This window comes from Drosophila albomicans, chromosome X, assembly GCF_009650485.2.
Source record: "Drosophila albomicans strain 15112-1751.03 chromosome X, ASM965048v2, whole genome shotgun sequence".
NCBI lineage: Eukaryota > Metazoa > Arthropoda > Insecta > Diptera > Drosophilidae > Drosophila > Drosophila albomicans.
This window is the reverse complement of record NC_047627.2, coordinates 20,476,954-20,495,378: the sequence shown is the minus strand read 5'-3', so window position 1 is coordinate 20,495,378 and position 18,425 is coordinate 20,476,954. Positions and strand designations below refer to the sequence as shown.

The following is an 18,425-nucleotide window of genomic DNA, read 5'->3' as shown; positions in this document are numbered from 1 at the left end:
AGTATTTTTGCAGTATATTTGGTATATTTTGAGAATAATACCGCAAAAAATATTGCTTTTATTCAAAATGTGTAGCGGGCACAGTCGAGCACACTTCACTATAGCTTTCTTACATGTTTTGGTCTTATTTTAAGAATTTGGCAAATGAACGCAATTTTAAGAGCTTCTTCTCAAAGTGTTCTTATGTGAAGAAAAAAATGTTTAAGACGAATGTTCTTGATTTTGGAAATTAATCTGTGATTTTCAGTGTATTCAATGCAATATCCTTAGTTACTTACTTACTACTATTTGCTTGCTTGCTTTCAGTGTCTACACCCTCGTACTGATGTCCTTCGATCGTTTCCTGGCCGTTGTGCATCCCGTAACAAGCATGTCCCTTCGCACCGAGCGCAATGCCACGCTGTAAGTAACGATGTTGTTGCACAACTGTTCACTTCTCTCATACACACACATACTCGCATACACTTGTACCATGTACTTGTAATTACGTCAATTAGTTACGTCCTGGCCCAAACGCCATTGGCCTGGTTTGAGCATGAGCCTGAGCCTGAGCCAAAGCTAGAGCCTGCACTGGCCTGTTTTGACTTGGCTTAACCAACACCCATTGTTACACATGTGCACTTGGGCATCATTTAAAGTGCCACACACTCATCAAACTTAGCTCGTTCTCTACGTGTGTGTGTGTGTGTGTGTGTGTGTGTGTGCTTCTCCGATTGCCTCAGGTTAAGTGCAGGCTCGAAATTGTGAAAATTGTGAAATGGGAAAACGGTAAATGTATCTGCAGATGCCACTTTAACCTACGCAAATAGAAATTGAGATGAAAATTTACTTTGTACCCAGAGCAAGACAAATATTGAACTTAACTCTTATGCTCTTACTCTTATTCTTACTTAAGCTCAACCAATTTTGCCTCCGATTACACACATCCCAGTTTCAACATTAGTTTTTCGAGTTTGCTTAAAGTCCAGTTAACAAATAATCTTTCCGCAAATTTACACACATTTTTTTACTCTCAAAAACAAGAGATTTTATTTCTATTTGAATTCTGTATTTTTATTCTTCACTTTTTAGTTTCTCTGGCGAAAATTTCGCTTGTAAAGCTATTTAAAGTGAAGAAAAAAAACATATTATTATTAGCCTCTTTTAAGTAAATTCTGTTTGTGGAGATTTTTAAAGAGTTGTGTCATTTTTAAGTTTTCAGCTAATCAAATATGTTAGTTCTTGTTGCTGCAGCAATTTGAAACATATGAAATGCGAATAAATGGTATATTATATTTATTTAAGTACTAAATAAAACCACTTCATTAATTTATACCTCTCGAAATCGAAGTCTACCTAAGAAAGCTAATCATTTCGAGTTGTTCATTTGCATATTTGGTTTTCCCTTATTCAAGATCAACAAATGCAAAAAGAAATCTAATATAATTATTTAAAAAATATGAGAGTACTTTCAGAGCAATGTTAATTAATTCATTTTATCAGATCGGTAGTATTTAAACTTAATTAATAAGTGTTTAATTTAAATAATTCAGAATTATATTAATGTAAACTATATAAAGTACTAGCATTCAGTTAAGAGAGAGACTAGCTTTAAAGAGGAATGTATCGAACTATCGATACTTATCGACAGTGTTCCCAGATGAACACTAACAAAGTTGCCAGATATTACATATCCAACAATAACATATGAATGTGCTAGGCATAGTCTTTCACTATTATTATTACTTGTTACATTAATTGTTTGTGTATATATTGACAACTTGATTAGGACAGTAAATTAAGTATTGTTGCCAGATTAATAATATAATATAATATTCAAATATGTATTTTTTCCAACATAACATATAAATAACATAAGTGTACAAGGCATAGTCTTCCACTATTTTTATTACTTAAGGGTGTTCTTGCAAAAATAATCAGTATACGACGCGTTGACAACTTGATTAGCACTGTTAATTAAATAATGTTGTCAGATCGATCTTATTTAAGCTTATTTGTATAATTCATAGTATAATTTATGTAATACAAAGTTTGTAAAGTAGGTGCATTCAGTTAAGAGAGACTAACTTAAAAAACTAAAGACTAATTCATACTATTGTAGAGTTGATAGATGGCATAATATTATTTGTTATATTATCTGTGTGTTCTTTTAACAATAATCAGTATACGACGCGTTGACAACTTGATTAGCACTGTTAATTGAATAATTTTGCCAGATCAATAATATTTAAACTTATTTGTATAATTCATAGTATTACGAGTATTGATGTATTCCAAAGTATGTAAAGTTAAGAGAGACTTACTTCAAAAAGGCCTGTAGGGAACTATTGATACTATCGTAGAGTTGCGTATCTACCAATGACATATGAATGTAATAGGCATAATATTAGTTGTTACACATATTATCTGTGTGTTCTTGCAACAATAATCAGTATACGACGCGTTGACAACTTGATTAGTATTGTTGATTGTGCAGCATTTGCATGTGCTTTCACTCTCCCATTCACTTTCTCATCCACTTTCTCATTCGTATTCGCAGGGCCATCATGTTCGCGTGGATAACAATTGTGACAACAGCGATACCTGTGGCACTGTCGCATTCGGTGCGAATCTATCAGTATCATGGACGCGCTGGCACCGCTTGTGTTTTCTCATCCGAGGAGGAGATCTGGAGTCTGGTTGGCTTTCAGGTAAGTCAAGCAATTGATTGCGCGTTTTGTGGCCTCTAATCTGCATGCATAAACATGTATACTACACACACACATATATACTGTCATTCACATTGTCTGATTAATGTGCGTACATTATTCATGCCTCGTCGCCAAATTTGTCACTGAAGCGCGACACTCACACTCTCAAACACACTCTCACACAGACACAGTGACACTTCCATGTAAATTGTGTGAAATTGCGAAATGGTGGCTTAAGTGACGTCTACTCGAAAAGGCGACACATGTACCGACAATATGCACACACAAACACACACATACATATAAATATATATTCTGTATATACTTTACTTGTATTCCATCTGAGTGTCGCTTATTGTTGGGCGTAAACTCATATTTTGCAACGCTGAAGGCAGCTTGCAATATATTTGCTACTTAACAAACTGAGGAGACAGCAACAGACAACAGACGACACCGTGTGATGAACACAACAAGGATAACGCTGACAACGTTGCACTAGGATTGGAGACAAGCCAAAGTTGCCATGTCGCCAAACTGCACAGTGTCACCAAAGTGACTAAAATCTTGAACTGCGCTTTCATAAATAAAGATCACTAAATTCAGTGAATTGATTCGTTTTATTCGTTTCTTTCGGTCAATCGGTTTTATTCCCAACAATGTTATTTGCTCTATTTCGTTCATAATTCATTTTCATTAATATTTGGTTTGTTCTTTAAATAAATAAGCTCGAAATAAGTTCTTTTGTTCATTTCTAATCAATAAACTAGATTGTTTAAATTTGTTCCCTACATTGTTCATTATTTGATTGCGTTTAACATTCATTTGCCATCATATTTAATTAGTTATTTGACATTCTTGCTTTGATAACTCAAGATCTACTTTGGGTTTATTTTAAAATGATTATTCTTTAATCCGAAAAAACGAAATAGAACAACTAAACAAAAAAGAATAATGAAAGTAAACTTGTCCAGTTCTTTCTGCTTTGTAAAATAGTTTATTCTTGTGTCTCACACGCACAGTGGTGAAAACTTTCTCCAATGCATTTTGCAAATCGAATGGAATCAGTTTATTTTGCGTGATTTATGCAATGTCAAATTGAAGTCACTGTGCAAGCAGCACACACACACACCCACACAACATTTCCTTATTGCTGTTGTTGCTTTGTTAAGAGCAAATAGCAAAGAAAAACAGAGATAGAGAGAGAGGAAGTTAGGTGTGCATATGTAGAGCACACTGTGCACACCAAATATGCGGTAGTATTAGCAACAGACTTGCAGTTCGCTTTGGACAAAAAGACAGACAGACAGACATCATCATCCACTTTGGCTTCCCCCTTGAAATCAGCGAGTCAGAGACGAAGTCAGACAATTCCGTGTACGAGATAATAATGCTGGTTGCCCCTTCTCCCCCTCCCCCTCTCCTAGGAGGAGAACTAAATTGTTGTGCATATTTTGCAATTAACTTGCATTCCAGTTCAACGCATGCCAACAACAATGTGTTGTGTGTATTACTCAGACCTCTGCCAAAGCCATCGCAATGCATCGCATCGCATCGCATTGCGATGAAACAGTTAAGCGCTGCTGCTGTTGCTGCTTTGTTTTTTCACTCGTATATTAGATTTTGTGCTCTTCTTTGTACTCTCCACATCTCCGCATTGCATAACCATGTGAACTCATCTGCAGAACTTTGATTGTACTCCAATTGCGCAGAACTAGCTCAAGTAGTTCTCTAATATGAATATTAAGTAAATTCCATACATTTACTCTTTATTTATGTTGCTGAAAATCTTAGCAAAACAATTTTCGTGTAAATCTTATCAAACTTACATTTGGTCTGTAAGTTTGATAAGATTTACAGCAAAATACGAAAATTGTTTCAATTCTATTATTAATTATTCGAATTTGTTTTGATTTCTTATTTATATTTTTTATACCCGCTACCCATAGGGTAGAAGGGTATTATAACTTTGTGCCGACAGGAAATGTATGTAGCAGGTAGATCGAGGCATCTCCGACCCTATAAAGTATATATATTCTTGATCAGCGTCAACAGCCGAGACGATCTAGCCATGTCCGTCTGTCCGTCCGTCCATATGAAACACTGGATCTCAGAGACTATAAGAGATAGAGCTATAATTTTTTTACGACAGCATTTGTTATGTTTGCACGCAGATCAAGTTTGTTTCAAATTTTTGCCACGCCCACTTCCGCCCCCGCAAATCAAAAAAATCGAATAACAAGCCTAATTTTAAAGCTAGAGTTGCAAATTTTGGTATATACAATAATTACTATAGTAGTTATGATTCCTTTGGTTGCGATCACATAAAAATTGTCGAAGTTATTAAAGAAATACTTTTGTATGGGCAAAAACGCCTACTTACTAGGGCTCTTAGTTGCTTTGGCCGACAATCTGGTATATTGTGCCGTCTATGGTATATTTTAAATGCTGCACTATATCGATATACCAAACATACCATTTGGTATATTTTTAGTATTTTTTTTTAGTATTTTCGGTATATTTTGAAAATGATACCGCAATATTTTGCCTTTATTAAAAATGGGTAGCGGGTATCTCAGTCGAGCACACTCGACTGTAACTTTCTTACTTGTTTTTTATTATTTTTATTGTTTTTCATTTTGTTTGCTTATTGTTTTTGGGAATAATTTTATTCTTTCTATTTATAGTGTTTAGTTTACATTTATATATTTTTGGTAAATTCTTTCTGTTGCTGCAAAAAGTCTTCGCAATTTTCTAAAGCATTAAAACACAAACTTTTTTTTATTTTTATGTGTGTTTTTGAAAACATAAAATCTCTTTGGTGACAACATTTTCATTTTATATTTTCATATTTTATTTACAATTTTTTGTTATCGATGAGTAAGTTATTTAAATTGCATGAACGTTGTATTTTATTTTTTTTTTTTTTCTTTTGTTATTTATACGATTTATGCGAGTCAAACGTCTCATCGGCTAATGTGCTTTAATTAATTTCAGTATTCATAACTTAATTTAAAAGCTTAAAGAAAAATAAATTTAAATTTGATTTTTTGTATGTTTGGTTAATTTATGTATTTCTTTTTAGTTCTTTTCAGTACTTCCGTTTTATTTATAATAGTTCGAATCAATTTAAATTAACTCTTACTTATTTTCAAGGCACTGGCTGCAAAGGCCTTTCATTTTATATACATATAACATATATATTATTAATATATAATTGTTTAATATTTATATTTTCAACGTTTATTCATTCATATGGTTTATTTACTTTGTGGATTATTATAGTTTATTTTCATTATCCCAATTACTTTTTTTATATAATACTTCTTCATCCTTCGGGTTTTGCATATCGTTAGCATTTGTTTCAATAGTTTTTGTAAATTTGTATTTGAAAATATATACTCTCCTTACTTTAGCTAGCTTCTCCTTTAATTCTAGTTCTGTGCTAAAGTGAAACTGCTTTTTGTGCTGCATTACATCTAAATTTTTAACAGATATTAGACTTCTTGTTTTTTATTAAACTGAGTAGTTTACAGTATTAGCTCACTCCCCAGATCAGCATGTTTCTGGTTTCTGGATGTTTGAAAAGTCCCCTTTCAAAGCAAAGAGAGATAGAGAAAGAAAAAGAGATAGAGAGAGAGAGAGAGAGAGAGATGGGTGCAGTCAGGCAGCATGAAGAGCTCTTATCACCTTTGCTTCGAGCAGGCGACAGTTAGGTTTATATACTAACACACATGTTTGTGTGTGTGTGTGTGTGTGTATGTGTGTTTGTATGTGTACATAAAGGTATGTGTGTGTGTGTGGCAGGACAACGACGCGCTGTGGCGTGACAGAGCAATTCCACGGCGGAAGGATGTTACACAGGAACCCGCACTTGTGGCCCAATGAATGAGCGTTTTCTATCCCAATAACAATAACAATGGAGATGACCCACTGACTGCATGTTTCTGTCTGTCTTCTTCCATGTTTGTTCCTCTCTCTCTCTCTCTCTCTTTCTCTCTTTTGCACTGTGTGCTAATTTGCACTTGTGGCGCTCGCTTCTAATGCTTCTCATACCGAACAAGCATTTTACACAGCTTCATTCCATGGTTAGGCTTGAACCAAGGGCACACGACTGAAACTGGATCGATAAACATACAGACAGACATATGTATGTGATGTATTTGTACATAAATCGCAGCTGGTAACGCATACTCACACATTGCTCGACTACCACATATCCTACAATTGAATTACTCTAGTTCTGATTCGAACGAAAATCATCTTTATTAATAATTACCAAGCATTTGCATATTACACATACGCCTAGTGTTTAGAAAGGAAAGTTATTGTTTCTCTCACTCATTGTGCGTCTAACATATCCTAAAGTGTGATTCCTTAAGTTTTGAAGGTTCTTTAATATCCAATTTTTATATTACGCATACGCCTAGTAACTACAACATTAAATTATTCATTGAAATTATTTAGAAAGGAAAGTTATTGCTTCTCTCACTCATTGTGCGGTTAACATACAATACCATAAAGTTGGATTACTTAAGTTTCTTTTAATATCCAATTTTTATATTACGCATACGCCTAGTAACCACAACATCTACTTCAATTATTTTTAAATTAAAGTTGTTGTTTCTCTGACTCTCTCTTATTGATCGACAACTCTTGTTTTGATTGTAAAGAAAATCCTTTTATCATTATTATAAATTCTTCTGTTTTTATATTACGCATACGCCTAGTAACTACAACTTGAAATTATCTGTTGAAATTATTTGGAAAGGAAAATTATTGTTTCTCTCTGTCGTTGTGCGAATAACATTTTCTATGATGGTTAGGAAAGTCTTCCTGATTATCGTACATATTTATATATTACGCATACGCCTAGTAACTGCAGCAGTTTTTTTCAATTAATTTAAAAAGGAAATGTGTTTTCTATGATTTATTGCTTTATTAAGCCGTGTTCTAAAATTGCATTGATTGTAGCAAAAAACTTTTTAAATTTATGAAGTGTTCTTTTATATCACGCATACGCCTAGTAACTACAACTTGCAGTTTATTAAATTAATTTGAAAAGAACATGATTTTATATCACATTTATTGCTCTACATATCCGAAAAAAGCTTTGATTGCAACAGAAAACTTTAATTTAGAGAGCGTAGAGAGCTATCACATATTACGCATACGCCTAGTAAACACAGTTTGTAGCTTTTTCAATGATTTAGAATAGCAAATTTGTTTTTTTAACACCTGTTTATTGATTAAACATTTTTGATTGAGTATTTCAAAATACCTTTCATGCTCTGTTGCAGGGTATTTAATGCAACTCCACATGATGGAGCCACAAAAACTGTGCTATAGTTGAATCTTTTATTTGGTTTCGTCGCTTATTCGGTTTGGGCAGCCAAATGTCATTGTCATGTTCCAATATACAACAATTGCTGCTGTTGCTGCTGTTGTTGTTGTCTGTTTTTCGGTTCGCATTCGTTTTCGTTTTCATTTTCATTGTGGTTGTCGTTGGCTGTCTTTTCCGTCCCTCCATCCGTCTCTTGTCGCGTTGTCTCTTGTCTGTTGTTTGTTGTCTGTGCTGGTGTGTTGTCTGTTGACAAACAATCGAGCATTTCGCTGGTTAATTTGGCGCTTCATTTTATTGTTCGGCCGCACATAAAAATGGATCAAACTTTTGACGCCTCTCGCACACATAGAAAAACAACTAAAATAGACGGCAAAAACAGTGAACTCGAAGGGCAACAAAACTGTTGTTGTCATCGTAAATAAATAATAAAATAAACGACACGGCACCAAAAACAAAAGCTTGCTCTTCAAGTCGCTTTCAGAATCACAAGTTTTAGTTTCTCTCTCGCATTAAAGTTCACTTATTCTTAAAGCTTCTTCTTGTTGTCGAAACCCTTGAATGAGACCTTCAAAAATTGTTTCAAAGAGGGAAAACTCGCAGTTGCTTAAATTGATTAACATATGCTGCTTGAATTACTTGTTTAATTTTCCATTTGAATAAACAAACTATTGCAAATAAAATACGTAAAATAAATATGCACTTAAGGTCAAATTTCAAGCTCATTCGACTGTTCATTGAAAAATAAATACGAGCAGAAAGTTTGCGGTATTTTGATACGCTTTAAGAGCGTAATTAAGATTGCATAAATAAATAAAGTAATAATATATCTGCGTATAAAACTGCTTTGTTATTGTATGAGAAAACAATTTCAACTTTTACAAAACTAGCAGCAACCTTTTCGCTTTTGTTTTTCCAAAGCTTTAAGCAGCACACAATTTATTCATAGCCTAATGCAATTTGAAGAAAAGTTTGAACGTTGCCATAAAATAAGTTCTCAGAAAACTAAACGGCGGAAAAGAACTGCATAATTTGACAATTTTCATTCAGACGCTTCGATAACAAAAACAAAACACAATTTATTGTTTAGAAAGTGAAATTTATTTTCATGCCAACTGATTAGCACAGATTTCTTTTCTTTCTCTCTCTTTATTTTTTTTTTTTTTTTGTTCTGTTAAATTGTGATTGCTTTTCAAAATTGATGATCCTGAACAGAAACAAATGGATGTAGGCCATTCGCCAGAGCTTTAACTATCTATTAAGTTTGAAACGTTTCGCTGGACGATTTTCAGCATTTCGAGAAGAAAAAAAGTTACTGCAGATACAATGAATGGAAGCAATGAAATTTTAGTACACTGTGAAAATGGAATGGGCAATGCTTTTGTCTCTCAGATTGTAAGTGGAAGCTGTGGCAGAAGAGGGAGGGGTAAATGGTGGAGGGCGTGTCATAAATAAAACTTGACAGTAGGCGACAAAACTTGTTGGCGAAAACTTTTTCAACGCGCGCGCCTTTAAACTTTATGAGCCGCTCAATAAAAAGCCATAAACTCAAGTGTGTGCCATATGATATATGAGTGGTGAGTAGGACTATGAGTTTTCTTCTCCGGATGCCGGAGGGGCGCTAGATGAGAAGAGGGAAAGGGACGGGACGGGACGGTGGATGCTCGGGGACCGACTCGTTAATATTTGGCGTGCTCAAATTGCGCCTGGGATTTGTTCATATAGCAACAGGGCAACTGTCGCGCCTGCTGTCACTCAGCCAAATTAATCAACTTGTGTGTGTTCGCGATGGCTGTGACTCCTCGCACACTTTTATTAGCTGCAACACAACACAACACAACACAACACACAAACGCACACACTCCTATTTATTTCCGGGCACGAAACAAGTTTTGTTTAATCTCATTTTGCTGCCACGAACAATGGCAAGTTTCAAAATGAAGCAAATTTAAGAATTAAAGCATATTTTTACCACATTTCATTTACTTTTCTCAACCGATGATTAATAACTTTATTTAGTTTTGTGAAATGTTCAAGCAGAAAGCTGCCTGCTATGAGAGCATCAGCTACATGCTAATCACAGTTAGCACACAAACAGAAAGCTGCCTGCTATGAGATCATACTATAAGAATGATTCTAAACAGTTGACAGTCAAGCCGAAAGCTGGTTGCTATGAGAACAATGACATCATGCTAATCGCAGTTAGCTCACAAAGTGAAAGCTGCTTGCTATGAGAGCATAAGAATGATTCTTAACAGTTGACAACCAAACCGAAAGCTGTTTGCTATAAGAGCATCGGCTATATGCTAATCGCAGTTAGCACACAAACTGAAAGCTGCTTGCTATGAAAGCATCGGAAATTTCTAATCCGCTCGCACCCAAAGAAAGAACAGAAAGCTGTTTGCTATGAGTGCATAAGAAGCATTCCAAATAGTTGACTATCAAACCAAAAGCTGCTTCCTATATACATATACGCAGTAGCTGACAAAAACTAATTGAAACATTTTATTTACTTTTCACAAATAATGATAAAAAAAACTTTAGTTATTTTAATGAAACGTTCGCACCCAAACAGAAAGCTGCATGCTATGAGTGCATTGGCAAAATGCTAATTGCAGTTCACATCTAAACAGAAAACTGTTTTGAGTGCATAAGAAGCAAACCAAACATTTGATACCCAAATCAAAAGCTGCTTGCTATTAAAGCATCGGCAACATGCTAATCACAGTTAGCACACAAAGTGAAAGCTGCTTGCTATGAGTGCATAAAAATGATTCTAAACATTTGACAGCCAAACAGAAAGTTGCTTACTATGAAAGCATCGGAAATTTCTAAAAATCTGCTTGCTAGGAATGCATAAAAAGCATTCCAAACAGTTGACTGTCAAATCGAAAGCTGCTTGCTACGTATACGCAGCAGCTGATGAAAACTCATTGAATTATTTTATTTACTAAAAAACGTTCGTTATTTTTTTAAGTTCGCACCCAAACAGAAAGCTGCATGCTATGAATACATTGGCATAATGCTAATTGCAGTTCACATCTACACAGAAAGCTGCTTGCTTTGAATGCATAAGAAGCATTCCTAACATTTGATACCCAAATCAAAAGCTGCTTGCTATGCGAGCATAAGAATCATACTAAGTAGCTGACAAATGCTCATTGAAATAGACCACTTTAGTCTAGTTGATAATGACATAATGCTGAATTGTGTTTATGTGTATCTCTTATGTATTTTGAAATACTCTCCAAATATTTGCGCAATACTTTTTTATGAGATTTTTCTTATATTTTACCTTATGGTCTGAACAAAAGCCCAGTTTAATATTTATCTATAGCTTTGACAGCGTTACCTAGCGCTATTCAATATCCATATAATCGATAGTTTCGACAATGTAATCCAGCACAACGAGAGAGGGCAACATCTGCTCAGTAAAGATGAGGAGGAAGAAGAAAGAATCCAAAAACTGTTCATATCATTTTTATTGAATATAAAAAAAAACCACAAGAAAGATTCATAATAATAATAAGCACATGTGGAGTTGCTGCCGACTATCAACGTATCACAGTTTTTTTCATGTCATGCCAGATATGCTTTTTATTATGGGGGAGTGAGAAGATGTTGCGAGTGTGTGTGTGTGTGTGTGTGTGGCATGCAACCTGTCAGGGTAAAAATGTAAGCGACACGCGTAATCCATTGTATTCTCGAATGTGTCGTAAATTTTTGTGTCATTTGCTCGTTACCGTTAACTTGGTCATCATCAACAGCATAAAGCTCATCATCATCGTCGTTGTTGTTTTTGTTGTTGATACCAAAAGCAACTTCCCTTTGCAATTTACACAATAATTAATACAGCAGCCAAAAAAAAAAAAAATGCAGGAAATACAAATGAAAAATAAATCGAGATTGGCAACAGTTTCATTCACATATTCAACAAACTGACTGACTGACTGCTGCCTCGCTCTCTCTCTCTCTCTCGCTCTCTCTCTCTCTCTCTCTGTCTCTTTACCCCGGCTCAAATGTCACTGCGGATTATTGTCGAGGACAACGTCGAGGCGTGCCGATAACACCCGACATGTTCATTGGCCATGGCGCGTAATCCAGCCAAAGTGATTTCGATTCCGTTGCTCTCGGCCATTTTGCCATATGAATGAATGCGCATCATCTCTTTTTCTCTCCTCTCTCTCTCTTTCTCTCACTCTTGTTGTTGTTCTCTGCCAATTCACGATTATTATTAACAATTGTGCCATGCGCGATTTCCTTTAGCCTCCGTCGAACGTTTCATCTCATTTTCCGCTTTCCGTTTCATTACATTTGCCCACCTTGTTTTTCTCTTTTTTTTTTTTTTTTGCTTAAGCATCTCATTGCGTTTTACACGTCTTCTCCGACCTCAGCATTCCATATTCCATACTCAGTCTCAGTTCGTAGTTATTTTTTCTGCGTTTTTTTGCCATTGAGTGTGTTTTATTGTTTTTCCACCCAAAAATGAAAAAAAAAACCGACGACGCCTTTCCCCTGGCTAACTTGACTCTTAATCATTTACACTTCGCTGGCAGCTTTATGCCACCCAGCCTCAAAGCCACTTGAAACTTAACGCGGCTCAAATGAGTTTTATGCCTGACTTATCGAAATGTGCGTGCCACATAATTCAGAGTTGAAGCCAGCTATTAAAGGGTATAGCTTCAATATATCGCTATATATCGAATTCTTTGCCTTTCACTGGATCAACTATCAACGCACAGCTTAAATGTTAAGAGCTGACAGGCTTCAAATTTTACGTGATTTTGGTGACTGTAAAAATCCGAAATAAATTCAATGCATTCAATTCGAAACGGTCTCAATTATCCATATATTCGAAACGGTATTAATTATCCATATATTGATCCCATTGCGAAATGAATGCCGCATTTTTTTAACGCAAGTATCACAAAATATATAACTACTGCAAAACTCACATATACAAGATATTTAAATAATTAACCAAAGTCTAAAGCTGATGATGAATGATGAATATTAAGACGTTCACATCTTGAATTTATAAATTTTTTAAACTTTGCAGCAGTCAAGTTGTTGCAAAGTTTAAAAAATTCATAAATTCAAGATGCGAATGTCTTAATATTCATCATAATTATATCATTTGGTACTTTCTTTAACGGCAACATGCTAATCGCAGCAGAAAGCTGCTTGCTATGAGTGCATAAAAAGCTGCTTGCTATAGGAACATTGAAATCATTCTAAACAGTTGACAAAAGCTGATTGAAATATTTTATTTACTTTTCACTTTTGCAAATTTAAAGTGATTTGTGATGCTTAAGTAATTTAAAATTCAGAATAAATTCATCGCACAATAAATTCAACACGAATATTTAGATAAATCCCCATTTTCTTAACCGAATTTCGAAAATACTAAGCGACAACAAAATATCAAAATTCAAAAAAAATAGAAGATGTTGACATCTTAATATTCATTATAATGATATCATTAGTTATTTTTTTTAAGCTACAAAAATGCTGTTTAACTTTGGCTTTTTAATCTTTTATTGACTTACATTAATTATATATTCTGCTGCACTCTGATTAGTTCAAAAATTACCTACAAAATAACCAAATTGGGTAGAATTTAATAATAAATTTACTTAACAAAAATTCGAATTGATTCGATTGATTTCAACATTAAAGTGAGTTTAGATTGATTTTGTTAATTTAAGCCCTATAATCAAGATTACAAAACGGAATGCGGATGTTAACATAATAGCATAACATTCATAAAAGTGTTTACCGAGCACTTTTAATTAATGTTGCCAGCTCGATAATATTCAAAATTACTTTTACTCCTGAATTTAAAAACTTACTTTTTTTTATGTAGAGCTTTCAACGGTGCCAAAATTCTTTAACTATTGAACTTATTATGAAAACACTTGATTACGGCAATTTTAAAATTCATAAATTCAAGATTCATAATTCAAATTATAAATTCCTAATATTTGTCATAATTAAATCATTAATATTGTTTTTAAAATCAGGTCAACAATATCTAACAGTCAATTTCACTTCTTCAAAAAGTTGTAAAGCTTAAAGCTTTATTATTAAGGTGCTTTATTATCAAGATTGTTTTAAAAAGTTGTTTGAATTTCTTTATATTTGATATGTATATACAAGTAAATATAGGAAATAAGCATTGACTTCTTTGGAAAACAAACATATTTTAAACTTTTATCAATTTTTTTCAATTTGCACAGCATCAATTCTAATTCTGGTAAAAATACTTAAGGAAGCCTCGAATTTAATTCGAGTTCAAGACACTGCTAAGTCCAACGATTGTAAATGATTTAGAGCGAGTGTCAAACTTGGGTTTTTGGCTCGCCCAAGATTAGCGTAATGTTTATGGCAACAGCTGAAGTAGCTGCAGAATATTCACAGTCATTTGGTCGTTTTTAAGCCATATTCAGATTGGAATGGAATGTCACACAACAAAAACACACGTCAGCTGCTTGAGGCGGGGGAGGCGAAGGAAGGAAAAAACAAGTAGTTCTCTCTTGTCGCAGTCAATTCACAGCAGGGTCTCTGGTCTTTGGTCTCTCTTCTCTCTGATATCTGGTGGTATCTGGTCGGCGTTACGGGTCAGTGCTTTTGGCAATTTCCAATGCAAAAACAAAAGCCGCTGACATGGCAGCAGATGGCTTGGCAACTTCTCCAGCGAGGCCAACAAATATAATAAGGGAGAGGTGTGAGGAGGGGGAAGAGGAGGATGGGGGACCAGCTTGAGGATGGCCAGCAAAGCGCTGTGGTGTCCAACTGTCGCCAGTTAGTTATCCTTCACATTATCTTTTTAAATTTATTTTATTAAGCTATTTGCAAATGATTCCACGTTGCGAAGCATTTCACGATGAGCATTTTGGATGAGTGTTTATTTTGTTTTCGGCACAACACTCGCATAAAAACAAAAGGCAAATTGCAAATTGCCAAACTGCCAAATGGCAACTGGCAAATAACTGAATGGAAAAACACCAGTCTTTCTATCTTTGACCTAAGACAACGAACGAAATGGAAAATCAATGGCAAACATTCACAACAACTTTTAAAGTTTTCATTTTGTGATACATTTTGCTAGCCAACTAAAGACTGACAAATTATGTAAATTTTCTGCAACAGTTTTATGCATATTTGTGACACTTTATCGAGCACAAGTTTTTATTGAATTCTTGAATTGCAATTAATAAGAAATCAATAAAGCAATAGTGCCTATAATAACTTGACTATCTTTTAAGCATTGAAGTGCATTTCACTAAAATCGAAAAGGTGAAGCAAAATGGAGTCAGAGAGGAAGTTGAGGTTGATGTTGATGTTAAGGCAGGTCTTTAGCTTATTATTCAACATGTTTACAAAACATTTTAGAGCACAAGTTTTCGTTGAATTCATTAATTAAGATATTATGATAATAAGAAATCCTAGGTTAAACGGTCTTAAGCTTATTTTTTATTGAATTCCTAAATAGGAATACTTAACAAACATGTAAGTTAACTAAGATAGAGTAGAGTGTGCTCGACTGTAAGATATCAGCTATCCAATTTAAATGAAAGCAAAACAATGCGGTCTTAATCTAAAAATATACCAAATTAATATAAATACTCAAATATACTGAGCGCTTGTACCACAAAAAATACTAAAATATTCTTAAGGCTTGCTCTTAAAAATGTCAAATCAATACATCACAAAAAAAAATACAAATATACCTGAATTCATATATATATTTGGTATATGGAAATAGTACAACATTCAAATTATACCAAAGAGTGCAAAATATACCAGATTGTCAACCATAGACAAAATAGGCGTATTTGCCCATTTAAAAGTATTTCTTTAATAACTTTCACAATATGTATCTGAATCATAAGAACTTCTTCTACCCTGTGAATAGCGGGTAGAATAAAAACTGGATTAAGTAGTCTTCATCTTATAATTCAACGTATTAATAAAACATTTTAGGGTACAAATTTTAATGAAATTAAATCAAAAAACCAATATCAAGAAGAATAGCATCTTGTCTTAAAATGTTCTTCTACTGAGATTCAACTTGTATACCAGATTACACTACGATTATTCACACTCATCTCCGTATTTTCCTCTGCTTCCTTTCAGGTATCATTCTTCTTGTCATCGTACGTCGCGCCGTTGACGCTGATTTGCTTTCTATATATGGGCATGTTGGTGCGATTGTGGAAGAGTGCGCCCGGATGTAAACCATCGGCTGAATCGCGGTGAGTCCAAAAAAGACAAAAGACCACAAATATTACGCATACGCCGCGTGTTAGCAGAAAACCAACAAAAAAAAACAAAGTAAAGTGGTTAACATTTTGGGTTTGAAAGTGGAAACGGAGCCTGTGGGCACTTTGCTTGTTTGTTCGATTGTTTACTTGAAGCACACACACACACACACATACACACACACACATGAGACCATGCACCTGCCCCATGCGGCATGATGAATGCGCCTTTATTACGCTTAGGCATTCCACCGAGTCGAGAACTTTTGTGGCCGCAGCTCATAAATTTTTAAGTGCTCCTCACTCTTTTGCTTCGCTTCGACTCGCGTTTGTTTGTTTTCATTCTTGTTGCTGCGTTTGTGCTGCCTCATTGCAGGTCAATGAATTCAAGCTGCGGGAATGGCTTTAAACTCTAGTCCGATTTCATCACACTCACAAAAATAATAAATAACTCGACGAAAACATTCATATGCGTTCAAGATGTTCAAACAAATGCCGATTGAGTAAACAACGAAAAAAGAAAAAAAAAACATATTTATAAATCAACAAACACTTTTTATTATTTGTTCAAAATTTTGTCAGAAGCGACAATGCAAGCAAAGAAATAATAAATGGACAGTAGAAATCATTTTCATGGTTATGTTAATTAATTGTATTTTCATTATTAGTTAATTTTGATTATGACTCAAATTATTATTTGTTTGTTATTATGAATTTATATTTTCGAAGGCATTTATTTTTAGACAGTATGAGTAGCTGAGAAAACATCTTAACATGTTTTAATTCAAAGTGAACAAACTGCCAACAATATCTGAACTTATTTCTTAGATTATTTTTATTTCATTAATGAGAAATTGTTAATTTCTTTGCCAATATAAAGTTGCTGTAGCTGAACTGTGCCAAAACTATTTTATATTTGCAATGCAATGAACAGTTTCTTCATCGTCAAGATCTTAACTTATTCTGAAGATGATAAAAATTTAATTCAATTTAACTTCAAGTCTCGTTGAGCTATAAATAACTGATAGAAGTCATTCTACATTTTATTTGTATTAATAAATTGTTGACAATATGTGAACTTAATTATTAGTTGATTGAAATAAGTCCAGTTATAAATATTTTATATTTGCGTAGGAATAAACGATATCTAATTGATAGATAACAAATTGTCGACAAAATCTGAATTTATCCATTAGATGATTGCAATTCAGTTCAGCTCTGAGTTTGAAATCCTTCAAAATATTGTAATGTAAAATACAATAAAGAATAATAGAAGAAAAACATATTTCTTTTTTTAAGACATCTCTTGAAATTAAAGTAAAGTTACATACATTTTTATTTTATATTTGCAAGCTATCAGTTTGAACCAATAAGAATCCATTAAAGTTGCAGTAAAATTAAAAATTTAATTCAAACTAATTTCCATTTAAAATTTATGGTATTTCATTCTTTAAACCTCATCTCCACAGTTGCAATTAATTTCAAATTAAAACAATCAGCATATTATAATTTAAAAAGAAGAAATTAACATATTTCTTTCTACAAAAATTGCAATTAAAGTTAACTAAATAACTCATTTATTATTTATATTTGCCAACTATTAGTTTGATATATATTTACAAAAAAGTACTTACTTATTGAGTGACAGAAATATATTGATTTTTAAATGGCTTTTGTAGCGGCTTCAATTACGCAGCAATCAGGTGCTAAAAATATAATATTTGCCACAGCGTTGCCTAAACAAACAAATCAAAAGCAACAAGAAAAAACAAGAAATGTGCATATAAAAAGGCAACGATAGGAAGTTGATAAAATTGAACGCTTGAATGCTTAAAATGAAGGGAAAAGGAGAAAGGGGAAAGGGGAAAGAGGAATGACAATCAGAAATGAGGTGAAAACAAATGAGCAGAAAGGCATAAAAGCCGAACACAAAGAAAAGTAATGGGCGTTGTGTAAACAAACATTTTGACTCGCATTACACATTACAAATTGCGTCTTTCAACTTTAAAGCGCCGCGTCCCATGCGGCGTATGCGTGATGTGTGTTGTATGATGTGTGATGTGTGTGTGGCCAAATCAGAAATCCAATTCCATATTTTGCGTATGACTTGTGCCGACAATGAGTTTGAGTCTG

At 34.0% G+C, this 18,425-nt stretch overlaps 1 protein-coding gene across 1 annotated transcript in view; it reads left to right on the top strand.

The window, feature by feature from the left end:
* Window positions 1–18,425, top strand: part of LOC117577676 (allatostatin-A receptor) — a 98,802-nt gene that overhangs the window by 74,271 nt on the left and 6,106 nt on the right. Inside the window, exons 5-7 of the mRNA XM_052008688.1 lie at window positions 307–402; window positions 2,540–2,690; window positions 16,168–16,286. Of these exons, the coding sequence (XP_051864648.1) occupies window positions 307–402; window positions 2,540–2,690; window positions 16,168–16,286 (366 nt within the window). The remainder of the gene's footprint in view (window positions 1–306; window positions 403–2,539; window positions 2,691–16,167; window positions 16,287–18,425) is intronic.